The 13,354-nt window shown below is 44.8% G+C and overlaps 1 protein-coding gene across 4 annotated transcripts in view; it reads right to left on the reverse strand.

The window, feature by feature from the left end:
• Positions 1-13,354, reverse strand: part of LOC139209402 (ankyrin repeat and SAM domain-containing protein 1A) — a 62,399-nt gene that overhangs the window by 30,975 nt on the left and 18,070 nt on the right. For all 4 annotated transcript variants that reach the window (XM_070839097.1, XM_070839098.1, XM_070839096.1 and 1 more), the window contains 10 exons: positions 9,998-10,294; positions 9,224-9,299; positions 9,022-9,123; positions 8,849-8,935; positions 8,491-8,660; positions 8,150-8,200; positions 7,362-7,485; positions 6,457-6,500; positions 5,573-5,666; positions 1,086-1,585 (listed from right to left, as the gene is read on the reverse strand). In XM_070839097.1, coding sequence (XP_070695198.1) covers positions 1,086-1,585; positions 5,573-5,666; positions 6,457-6,500; positions 7,362-7,485; positions 8,150-8,200; positions 8,491-8,660; positions 8,849-8,935; positions 9,022-9,123; positions 9,224-9,299; positions 9,998-10,294 — 1,545 coding nt within the window. The remainder of the gene's footprint in view (positions 1-1,085; positions 1,586-5,572; positions 5,667-6,456; positions 6,501-7,361; positions 7,486-8,149; positions 8,201-8,490; positions 8,661-8,848; positions 8,936-9,021; positions 9,124-9,223; positions 9,300-9,997; positions 10,295-13,354) is intronic.

Raw genomic sequence — 13,354 nt, forward strand, 5'->3', positions numbered from 1 at the left:
ACCAGTTCAGTATCTGACTAAATGTAAAATATGGTCACTGTCTCTCCTTCTGTTCCTGAGTTATGGTGTTAAATAACAACCAAAAATTTTTTTTTCTGCAGAACATTATGATGTCAAAGTGAAGTTGACCTTTGGCCTTTTGGATATAGAATATCATAATTTCATTAGTTTATCCTATGAGACATTTGTGTGACATCTTGTCATAATCAGAGAATGAATTCTTGAGTTATGGCCAAAAACGGGTCTTGTGAGGTCACGGTGACCTTTGACCAACAAAATCATCAGTTCATCCCTGAGTCCAAGTGGAATCTGGTGCAAAATTTGAAGAAATGTCCTCAGGCGTTCCTGAAAAATCACATTCACAAGAACGGGAAGCATGGAAGGACTGACGGACAACTCGAAAACAAAAAAGCCTTTGACCATGGCTGTCGCATAAAAAGGACACCATGTGCTTAAGAGGAATCCTAGATAATATTTTGCACAGCTTGCATATATTTGGAATCATGTTCTAAATCAACCATTGAAATAAATAAATTGTACTATAATAATACATCAATTCTGTGTCTGTGAATTGATGTATTATCGCAGCAGGACACCATAACGCAAGCATCCCACATAACAAAGGTTTGCTTTCATGACAGGTTTTGAGAAACAAGACTCTCACTAAATTCTGTTTCAAAATATTTTTACATATGCTTTGCAACTGTATTTGTATTTTTGGAATGGTTGTCTGTCTCTATGTGTTGGCCCTGTGATTGGCTGGTGATGAGCCCAGGGTGCACTTCGCCTCTCACCCAATGGCAGCTGATTTTGTCTGTTAGGTTCCTTCCTGGGGTCAAGTTTTTTAATTTTCAATATAAGTTTTATCCAACTGATTTACTACATTCTGATGAAACATCTTGTAGTTTCATTATCAAAGCACCTGTTGCATTTGTACATAATAAAACCTTTAAAAACCTTTCACATTAGTCACTATTGACCTGTAGTCGACTGTATTTCTTTGTGCAGTATAAGCAAAGAATAAGGCACCAAAAGGTGCTAACATTAACAGCTCATGTGCCAAATAGGGTGAGATCAACACTTACCTCATCCCACTCTGAGGTGAAAGAGGGAGATTTCTCAAGTCTCTTCTTGCCAGTGCTACAGTTAGAAACAGACTCGCTACGGTTTCCCAGTCCTCCTTCCTCCTCACTGGGAGGCGACACGAGCAAGTCAGAGTCAGACTTGGAGAGGCTGCGTGCCAGCTTCAGGTCCCCAGGAGGGCGCATCCTAACAGCAGACACAGCCCCAGCCCCCAAGTCCCTGGGCTCCTTGTTCACAGTTGCATAAATTGCTTTTGGATCACAGTCTGTCAGGATGGCGGCCATACTGGGACGGCTAGGTGGCGGCGCGGCTGCTGCTACTACTTCCACCTTTGCTTTGGCAGTTTTTCTTGATTCTGATGGCAGGCCCTGGCTGGGTGGCTGAACACCTGGAAGCCTGAAGGGCTCCTCGCGGCAGTCGAAGACAGGGGATGATCCGTGCAGGAGGCCGGTGAACTGCTCCGGGACACCTGCTCCCTGATCCTGGCTGAGCTGGGAGTTATCTAAAGAAAGAAAAAAGGAACGGGCAAAGTCAGTGAAGAAGGAGAGCAGTTTGTGAGGGCTGGAAAGCGGACTTCTAACTGAGGGGCAGATCTGTAGAGCAGGGCTAATAAGAAACCGCCCACACGAGCCCAGAAACACATCTGTAATTGTTTCCTACCAGGAGTGACGGAGAGAAAAAGAGAGAGGAGAAAGAGAGCAAGGAGAAGGCGTATGTTGGCTGGAGAAATAACAGCCATCTGACGTCTATCTACTGGTGCCTCACTGCCTGGATTTTGTAACAGGGAGTTGAGGTTAGTCATCTGTGTGACTCTACTCACCTCACAGGTCAATTTTCCCAAAATGACCCAACACTAAGAGCTCCCCCAAGCTACTGACTAAACTCTCATGCAAACACTTGCATAACTACTACAACAGTATCCACAGGACACAACAAACACACCCGAGTATAAAACAGGAAGTAAACACGATGGCTGAAATATCACCAAGAGGAGTGAAACTTACATTTGATTGCCTTCTCCAACAAAAACAACTCCTTGATGAGAGCAAATGGCAAGAGCAATTAAAAACAATTAGCTTTCCCTCCTCCCTCTCCCCGAGGAATTACTTCCACATAAGCTTCTTTTCCACAATCAAACCAGCCACGGGATGATAGTGCCTGTTGTCATCTGCGAAGTGACTAAAGAAAAATCTCTCGTCTTTGTTGCTCTATAGTAATTTCCTTTGCACCGTAGCGATGCGTGTTGTTGTCTGCCGTGTGAGCAGCAGCCCTCTGTGTTTTCTAGCTTCTAATTCTAGACGTTAACGATGGCTCAGGAATGGAAATTTGAATCGCCCCATCCTCCAGCAGCCAGACTCCTGATAATCAGCACTGTGACACATGGTGAAGGAGTGTGAGTGTGTGAGTGTGTGAGTGTGTGAGTGTGTGAGTGTGTGAGTGTGTGTGAGTGTGTGAGTGTGTGTGTGTGTGTGTGTGTGTGGGCCATTTCTGCCAGGGTGACAGGGTCAGGGTGTTCGGTGACAGGGAATCTAGGGCAGTGTCACCACAAGAAAAGTAGTGACCTGTTGCTACACTTTGTTTGTCCTTCACAGAAGAGTTTCGGCTGACATCCTGCAAACCATCTGTAGTTAGCTCAGCTCTGCTATCTCTCAACCTGCTGTTCAAACACTGAAAACATCAAAAGAGCTGCCTGTGAAGGAGTCATATCAGTACACGAGGGGAGGAAGCGGACCACTTGACTCTTTGACACGTGAACTCACCGAACTCCCCCATTACCATTTCAGGGGCCATTTGCAGTGTACGAAACAACACCCTAAGTCCCCTTTCTAAACACTGCAACATCTAGAGAAAATGTGTGTGGGTGTTTGTGTGTGTTATAAGGGGTGAGTGAGCGTATTGCGCACATATGTAAGGACCAAAGCCAAACACCCACAACACTCTCCTTGGCAGCTAGGGAGTGTGAACGCCCTATGAGCACATCGATGTGGTTCCAACAGCTTCACATGGTGTTAACCCTTGCTGAGACCACGCTGTACCCCCTGCTCAAACACCTCTACGGTGGAAAACGTGTACAAGCGCAATCTGATACCACTGCAGGTCTTGTTGATGGGTGAGGTCACCGCAGAGGTGGGATGTGTATTTCATCTGGCAAAGACGGCCTCATATCTTGCTAATGATGTCATGTTTGCTTTGCAGACACTGCAGTGCCGTTACTGGCTGTCACTCCACCATCCGCATAGTCCAAAGTCAATTCATGCTATGCCTGTGGAAACTCTGCTCTGTTTTTATTGTAAATTCAAAGACAATTCTAACTCTGGGTCACGTACTGCAGAAAGTCAATAAGGAACAAAGGGCAATCTTACTGCTATTTGGACATTTACAGTAAAACTAGTAAAGAGATACCGCTATAGATGGTACAGATTAATGAAGAAATAGTCCCTGTTATCATGCACATGATAGGAAAATTATGTTCATGAGTAAAACTCATCACTACAATCATTGAACAACCAAACTATGGTACTTACAATGGTCTTTGTTTTAACGTCTGGTTAAAGCAATGGTTTGGAGTATTTGGGTTAACTTTCATGCTCACTGCATGTGTAATATGATTGCTCTTCTAGGTGCCGTTGTTGCCAAACAGGTGCTTTCCATCTTCAGCTTCTCTGCATCCACCTGTGGCATTGCAGTTCATAACAGCAACAGCAACAACTGTGTATTTCTGAAGCAACCATTTAAGCTTTGGATCAACCAAATGTCCCAACCAGTGCTTTTTGGCGTTCGAGGGCACTGAAACTACACAGCTGCACATCCAGTGTGGAGAAAAGAATGGATGACTGTAAAACTAAGTGAACAATAAGTAATAAATATAAATAGACTTACTAGACGATAGAATTACAAATTTAAAACCAATTCTTTAGAACTGCTTCATCATTATTGCTGTTCATTACTGTGCACTGCGGAAACCCCACATTTATTATTATCTGGAGAATCATAGGATGTTTCTGCTCTGAAGAAATATCCCTTGGAAATGCTATAAAACATGATACAGAGGTGGAAATCTGTTGGGAAACACTATATTCCTGCTGAGAACAGCAATATGTTTGTGACAGATAATAAACACCCTGGTATCGCTGACTGTGCATATATCTCCTCCACCTGCTACAGTGCTAAGGCCTGGTCGCTGACTGTCCCACACAGGGGGAAAAAATAGACCTCAGATCACCTCAGTCACAATGACAACCATAGCCACATGATCAGAACTTAATACTTCAGCTCAGCCAGCTGTGTGGGTATACATAAAAAATACTGAGGTGGGAACTATAATTTGCTGATCTACACAGAAAAACGGAAAAAAGAACAAAAATCAAAAAGTGGAACTCGCACATAAATCATACTTGTGGCTTTTGTGGCTTTAAAAACAGGAAGGAACAGCATAACTTGAGTCACTTTGGACAATATGTAAGAATAAAAGAAATGACGGGCCCTTCGTGCTTCAAGACGTGTTTCACATTTCCCTCACTCCCCACAGCGTCTGCCTTTCAACATTAACTGCCTCACTGACTCAATTCTTGAGTCCTGTGGCAGAACAAATACGAGTGGTGCTTCTGTCCAACATTAAACATCAAATTTAATGTTTAAACGCATTAGGGTTAAACATCTGATGATCATTTGCATGAATCCTCTAGTTGTGTCAAGATGACTAGATATCTTACAAACAATGATTACATGCCAGCTCCTGCCTCCTGCCAACAACAACCCTTTTGGTCCATAAAAAGGGACCAAAAGGGTTGTTTATCAAATTAAAAAGGTGCTTCTGAATTCTAGCTATCATCATCAGAGGCGATAAATTCAAGAAGGTCAAGTTGGAATACAGCTAAAACAAAAAAATTCTTTGGGATAAAATATCTTCTTTTATCTGGGATGAAAAATTCTTTCCCACAAAAGAAAGTTCCTCCTGTAAACAGCACAATCAAATCTGCTTGCCTACCTTACTTCTCTCCAGAGTTCCTTTTGTAAACATGCTTTAATATGATTATTCAATACAAATATCTGTATGTGTGTCTGCAAAAATCCAGAGGTCATGCTGCTTACCTCCACTCCACTCTTAACTGGATGACGTGGCATATCCAGCTTTACATGGGATGTGAAACTGAGATAGGAATGTCACAATCTGATCAAGAATTCAGTTTCACGTTGGATATGAAAAACGAGTCTTGCCCACTTGCCAGGGAATGTCAATCAGCCGGCTCCAGACAAGACAAATCCGCTCTGCTTCTTGAGAATGCCAGTCATGCATATCCTGGCAGGGCTAATCCAAGCCTGCCAATCTCACCCTGCACACTAAAATGCATTTCTCCCATTTCGTCTACATGCTTGGCTTTAAGGTCTAGTGTGTCCGGTCCATCTTTCCCTTCCTTCACAGCAGTGCCAGCAGCAGTGGTTGTTCCTTATTAGGTTACTAAAATCTGAGGCTGGTGGTCAGACTCACCTCCTGGTGTCCGAGGGCCCACCCGTCCAGGAAGGTGCAGGGTGTCCTTCGTCTTGCCTGGGGCTCTGAGGTCGTTGGGAGCAGTGGGTTTACGCTAAAGTTGGACAGAGAACAAGAGAGAAGAGTTTACTCACACTTGCCGATTAAAAACCTACCTCCCAAACACTCCCTGTGCTGCCAAATCATTTTAGCATCTACAGTTAACCAATTAATAAGCCAGGCTAATTATTAAGATAGCTTAACATAAAAGGAAGGGGCTATCAGACTGATTGTCTGCGTGGCAGTGCTGTTGGCAGGTTTGCCTCTATCGGCCATGCTGTGGCTCGGCTCACAAGGCTGTAGATTAGAGTGGAGAGGACACCATGCTGCTCATTTATTATGATTAGGCAACTGAGGAGCACAGCTAATCCGATAGGAGCTTGAAATAAAAGATGCGAGCGGATAATGTGGGCAGCAGGTGGGGTTGTATGAGGGTGGCAGGAATAATAAAAGCTGCTAACTGGATGATAAATTGAAAAAGGCAATAAAATAAGATATGATGCGACAATAAATATACCAGGCAGGCGTACGCAGGCGGACAGTTAGGAGGGCCAGTTTAAGACAACTTCTGTCTTCTGCTGACATATGACTCCATTTCTGACTGTAAGGAGACCTTTATCTTCATTATATAACCTGCTATGGTCATATGGCCACACAAGTCAAATTAAAGCAGGGATACTGTTCTCTGACTGTCAAAACTCCATTCGTGGGGATTTTATTTGAGTTTTTTGACAACAGACAGACGTGAAAAATGAGAAAAGGGTTTGCCAAAATGAGACCTATTGTTTCATGGAGGAGTAAAGATGTAAAACATATAAGAATGAAAGGAAGGATGTTATATTTACCTGAGGTAGGACACTGTTGGAAAACTGTATAGTGGTGTTCTCATCTAAAAAGAGACAGAAAACACAGCAGTGAGGACCAGCTAAAGGTTATCTTCATCTATTCAGAGTTACAGACAATGTGATGCCAGTTCTGATTGTCAGGAGAGACATTATGCTAAGAGACAGTGAAAGTGATGTATAATGAAACCATGTATTATGCATGGCGACATATTGGGCCACAAGTCAGGCAGACTCCAGATTAATCTCCCTGCTGTTTAAACAGTGCAGGCTACGCAGACATGATGAAGCGGTTTAAATCAGATGGAAAACGGACAGGTTAACGTTTCTGTCCAACTCAAGAGTGGAGCAGGCAAAATAGTGAAGAAACCTTTTTTTTAGTGCCATCATTTATCCACATAGGGGAGGCGTGGTGACATCAGCGAATAAACTCCAACCCTTTCGGCTAAGTGACGTTTTCTAATGGTCCTTGGGAAGCTGACTAAGCTGGGAGGCCCAAGGGGATGGTTTTAAAACATCTACATCAACAGCTAGGGATCCAAATGGCTTCCTAATTTAATCCCATTTAATCCAATTACATGCAGTGCCATTCATCAGCCACAACTGAGGAGGGTCTGCTCTCACACACAGTCATGGCAAGGGTGGACCACTTGCTGGTTAGGATAGGAATGTATTCAGGTGAGGGTTAGGGGTCTGTTGTGCTCAGACAGCATCACTTTATGTTTTAGTTTTTTTTTTAAGAATTATTGTGGAAAATAAACCCAGCTAAAGTGAGGGTATGTAGTTTACCATAACAGCTCTTAAAAAAAAATTTTTTTTAAACTTTGTAAACAAAGAAATACTGAGAATATACACGTTTCCGTTTAATTCATTCCTCCCTCTGAATTAAATTTAAAACACACCATTACCTTTATTGAATTGGGACTCCTGGCTGGGTGGTGGGACTTTGGTCTGGGCAGTCAGCAACAACTCATATGTGTGATCCTCCTCCGGCTCGCCTCTCTCGTCAATACTGCTGTTAGTATACAGAGCCTGCAGAAAAGGGCACAAAGAGAGCAGGGGCGAGGAGAAAGTGGGGGAAAAGAAGGTGAAAAGAAAATAAGATGCAATGACAGTTTGGAATGACTTACTATTAAGCATTCCCCAAAGCTGGTTATATTTCAAGATCCAAATATTTTCTTCAACGAGTAAAATGGAAACTTAGGAGACATTTCGGTTCAAAAAGACTTCATTAATGTCACTTGAACAATGCACCCTCTATGGTCATTCACAGCTGAGGCCAGACAGACTCTCTAGTTTTGTTTTCACTCCTTTTCCACTTCACCTCTCCTCCTTTTACGCCCCTGCTGCCTGCACCCCATGCCGCACTCGGGATGAATATTTATTATGAAGCCTTTTGATTTGAGCAGCGGCCGTGAAAAGAACAGTCATGACAGGGCTTGTGGCTTAAAAAGTACTGGCTTTCTCAGCTAATCATTTTCCAACAGCCTGTGTGACATTGTATTAACAAACCTCTCCGAAGAACTAACTTTTCTCTCAAGAGAACTAACTTTTAAAAGGCAGCCGTACTGACATGACCATCCTGCCATGATTCTTGCGTGTACCGTGCTGAAAACAACACGTGAGGTTCTGTGGTGTTTGATAGCAACATGTTTCTGCTGTCTTTGTGATCTTAGCAGGTCACCTCTGAGCTCACCTCTTCTTCATGACCAGGGCCAGGATGTGATGAGTGGACCAAGCGATCTTTCTGTAATTTATCAGGAAAATAAGATGTAATAAATATACATTTGCCAATCAATCTATCATTAGTTCGTTGCATCAACTAAGCTAAAAGAGGCATTGCATTACCAACTCTGCACCACAAGAAGTGTGATGCTGGAGGGGTTTGAGACTCAGTCATGTGGATAGAGGACCACTATCACCCTCTAGTGGGAGCTCTGCATTTCATCTCCTCTAAAACCTTGTGATAAGCTTTGTCATTTTGCCTGCATGCGTGCATGTTCGTGCGTGAGGGTGGGCTTCAGTTAAACTGCTGACCTTGCCGGCGTCGCTGTCCGGCCGCCCAGAGTCCCTGTCAGAGGACTTGCCGCTGGTGAGGCTGTCCAGAGAGTGGCAAGAGGTGGCTTCAAACAGAGCCTCGTATGGGCTCTCCTCCTCTGGCCCCGGGGCCAGCCCCGAGATCAACTCACTCACCCTCTCCAGTTCACCTGCAGCACAAGTCGAAACGTATGTAGAAGTATTCACAGGTACGCTGTTAGTTCTTAGCTGAACACATTGCAAATACTGTATTGCTACTACTGTATTTTCCTGCTCTGTGTTTCCTGTTTTAACTGCTGACACAATCACTGCTACAACAGTTCAAACATCCAACTTTTATAACATCTGGTATATTCACCCTTTTTCCGTGGGCTAGGACTCTCCTGAGGCGGAGGGACTGGTGGAGGGGGGAGGTCAATGTCGGGGGGCTTTCCAGTCATGTGACCTGCAACAACATACACTGATTGTATCACAGCTGGTAAATGTGAAATCTTCCCATCACAGTTCTCTGTTGTCACGTTTGGTCTTCACCTAGGATGAGAGCAGCTATCTGTCTGCTCTTCTGAGAGGGCATGTCCTTGACAGTGTCCAGCGCCGTCAGGCCCTTCTGGTCGACGATGTTCACATCCACACCTGATGAAGAGTTGGTGCAGATAACAGTCAAGCGTGTGTAGATTTTTTTCGGACAGCAGCAAGTGATTCAAACACTGCTGGCGTGGTACTGAAATCTGACCTGCACTGAGAAGTTTCTGCACCACATCCGTCTTCCCGAACAAGGCTGCTTCGTGGAGGGCACTGCCTTTCTCCGTCTGAGCAGAAAACGAAACCAGAAGCATTAAGAGCCAGAGGCACAGAGAGAGATTTGGGACAAGGAGAGGACAAACACCCATGTGTGACACAAATATGATTCTAATGAAAATTAAAGCTCATGTTTATTTCTTTCTACGATTGACAGATGAATCAGACTCAGTTCAACCCGCGGCGGTCCCGCTCCAGCAGCCACATTTTAGTAAGATAAACAGTGTATGGCGACAACCGGATTTGTGCCCACCACCCGGTCCACCTCTCTTCTGACAATTCTGTGGTTAAGGAATCAAAGCAGATCATTTTCCAGCTCACGGGGCTGTGCTAATTAAAACCTGCAGGATGCAAGGCCTGAAGGGCATGAGACAGACTCCACACCCTTGATTCCGCGGTAAGGAGGACAGAGTAAAAAGGGAATGGTATCTCCGCACAGACGGATGGCACAGTTTTGTACAGAGTCAGAGCCACAGGGCCCACCAGGGGGAGCAAAGCCAGCTCTGCTTTGATACCACTGCAGTTCCTTTGCAAACTGAGAGCTTAAGAGTTTTACATTTAATCTCCTAGCTTTAGTGGGAAGTAGCAAGAGGAAGTGCTGCAAGAACAGATTAAGTAACCCAATGTGATTTGGCCCATGACAGCATATTAACAAACATTTGCAAACTGAAGCTTTCAAGTTCACACACTCATCTGGATAAGGACTGACCTCATAGTTGATGTCCATGCCAGCGTCCAGCAGCACCTCCACCACAGACAGGTGTCCGTTCCGAGATGCCAGGTGCAGCGGTGTGTGTTTTTTGGTGTTACAGCTGAGCAGGTTGGGGTGAGCACTGAGCAGCAGCTTGACTACCTCCAGGCGGCCGTATAATGCAGCCAGGTCCAGTGGAGTCTCGAACTTGTTGTTCCTCATGGTGGGATCTGTCAGCTCCTCGAGGAGCAGCCGCACCACCTGGGTGTGGCCATACTGGGCAGCGCAGTGCAGCGGTGTCTCATTGTCGTTGTTCTGTTAGGGGCGGATGAACGGGTGAGGAGCAGCACGGGAAAACAGAAAAACAGTCAAACACAAGGTGAAAAAGATACTGTGCGTCATAAAGAAGATGAAGGAGAGAAGAGGCGTTGGCTGAGTCATGTTTGCGAATAAGTAAGAACTCAGTGGAGTCGTCGTGAGGTTGAACAAATCAATGCATAGAGCCCGCCACATTAGAAGACTAAAGGTCACGAAAAAGCACCCACCATAGTAAAGCACATAGTGAGACCTGGGGGGTGGGGGGGTATCTGGCAGAGTGGAGAGGGTGGGTGGAGGACTGGCAGACACACATAGACTAATGAGGACAGGTGTTGAGGATGGCATGGAGTGCCAGGGGCAGCAGGGTGACAGCAGAGGGGCAGAAACACCGAGACAGGTGTGGAATTAGCAGAGACATGGGCCACTTGGACAAGAGGTCAGAACATCACTGGCATTTTATAGTTACAGAGAGTGAGGCCTGGCCCATTAGCTTTGTCCTATCAACATGGGCTGTCACATCTATGAGGCACTATTGCTTCTGCTCACACATCAGAGCACACCAGAGGCACCAATCATCTGAGTTTTAGTTATTAGACAATAAAAGGGAAGAGATGAGGGCTGCATTTCCACATGCACTGCATTTTGACTGTTGGGTTTCTAGGGCAGCTGAGAGAGAAAGACCGCATGACAGTACAGAAAAGCAAACACAGTATCCTCATACTCAATTTGGGGTTTGTTAGGTCTGAAAATAGTGAAAATGCAATTTCCCATGGCCCAAATATCCAAATATCTCATTTGGCTCATTGGAACTTAGAAAAGAAGTGAGGAGAGGACTATGTAAAGATCTGAATAAAAATCCTATCAACAGCCTTCCTGTTAAAAACATTCACACTGTGGTAATTCACGTTCTGTGCAAAAGTGAAACCTCTCTTATCTTTGCAACCAAACATTTGGCCATTTGCTCTTCTTCATTGCAGCAACAACAAGCTCGCATTCAAGCAGACAAACAGCTATTTAAAGCAGTAATTACAATGTAAACTAAATAAGTGGTGCTTATTGGATCCAATGACTGCAGCAACAAGATCAATGTCTGATAGGCCTGATGACCTCCGGCACTGTTGATAATCTCTATCGTGAACAGCCAGCAGGGGGCAACCCCTCCAATCCAGGAGATGAACTGAGAGGATGGTGTGGGAATACTCTCCTGACCAGTTCAAACAACTAAACACGCAATGACAACATGGATAGTCATAAGTAAGACTGCACCTAGACATGGGGGAACTGTAGTATAGGGAAAAAACCATTACAACACCATCCTATAGTATAGGATAGTATAATATTCTACAGTAGGAAATAACATGAGAGTAGCACAGTGGAAAAGAGCATTACAATCACTGCTCGCAGTCTCTCAAGGTGTGACAGAATTGCAAACATGTGAATCTCGGCGATTGGCAAATAAAACCTGTATAACCGTACAGCTCTTTGGCTCTGTTCACATATGGGTGTGGCAAATAACACCAACTATTGTGGAACCACATGCTCTGGGAGTCAGTCATTCCAGGAACACACAGAGCAACCTACAAAGGGCTGACAGCTGGCATGAGAAGCCCCCCCCTACATGGACACGCATGATGCCAGTTTGAGTGACTCCCAGAGGAACATGCCAGCTGTGCCACTGAAGACAGGACATCATGTGGACGGGGCAACGGGTCAGTTTTAGACAGGTGTCACTCGCCACTTCAATGAGACTTTCCCAAAGCTCTGGCGCCAGATGGGATCAGCAGGTATCTCCTTCATTGTTGGAGGGAGAGAGCGGGGTTCAGACGGAGAGCGAGAGAGTGAGTATTGTACTCTACTGGCAAAGCAGGTCACAGCTTGAGCGGAGAGAGGAGGCGGAGCTCGGAGAAACAAAAAACGACACCTGCCTATCAACAGAGGGGACACAGAGGCTGATAGAGGGGGGGGAAACACACTGTTGTCTTGGGTGAAGCTAAATGAACAAAACAAATGGAGAAAAAAAGGGTTGGAAACAGCCTTTCTCTGAGAAGGAGCCCGAAGCGACCTCCGTTCTCACTGCCTGGCTGGTTTCATCGGTTGGATTTGGGATTTTTGTGTACTTCTTTCTCCTTTCTGCATTATTCACATTGGCTCAAAACAAACTCACGCACAGACAAATGACCAGACCGCACGTAAAAAGAGCATGCCGTCTCCTATCTGTGACGCACCATCAAGCATTTGACACAGCTTCTTACAGAGATTTACTCTGAGTGTTTAGATGACTTCAGCGGGCAAACACGCACACGGTGTGATTACATCAAAATGATTCACTTCTTCAAATATGCAGGTCTGCTGCTGCATTGGTAATCCAAGGAAATCTAGCATACAATGACTAACTACCCAACACAAGGCCAATGGAAATTATGTAAAATGTGTGTATCACTAAACCATGAAACGGGTGCAGTAAAAAGAAATGCAGTGGAATGATACCTTCAGCCCACTGCTTGTGATCATGTTATGTGTCTCTCCTACCAGTGTGGTGGTCAGTGCTCTATAGCTATGAGTCAGCTGACATCTGATCACATTAAACATGGCTGACCGGCCACTTGACTCACTGATAGGAAACGAGCAGCAATGAGACACTGAGCCTCGCCTTCTTAGAGGCAAGCTGTGCTACTCATGTTGTGTTATTCCCACAGGGGCCTGTTGGGCCTCTCAAGGAGCTCCACAGCACCTCCAACACCTGTGCTCTGACAAGGCCTTTTGATCTGCTCACCTCGTGGGTACAAAAGTCAGTCCCACTGGAGACAAACTTATGACTTCTTTGTCTCTTATTTCTGTGATTTATGTGGAGAACATACAGAATGTAGTTCAACTTCTGCAGGCACATATGGTGCGGCATGCTTTTAGTCAAAGACATTTTTTTGCAAATTGTCCTGTGCAGTATACTATATTCATTAGCTGCTGTGTAGTGCTTGAAAATTTGAGATTTCAGAACCATTTGTGCCGATTGCTGCTTGTTGAAAGTCATGCAAAAATCATGCTCATAGATACTGATGC

The sequence above is a fragment of the Pempheris klunzingeri genome, chromosome 11 (assembly GCF_042242105.1).
Source record: "Pempheris klunzingeri isolate RE-2024b chromosome 11, fPemKlu1.hap1, whole genome shotgun sequence".
Taxonomy (NCBI): Eukaryota; Metazoa; Chordata; class Actinopteri; order Acropomatiformes; family Pempheridae; genus Pempheris; species Pempheris klunzingeri.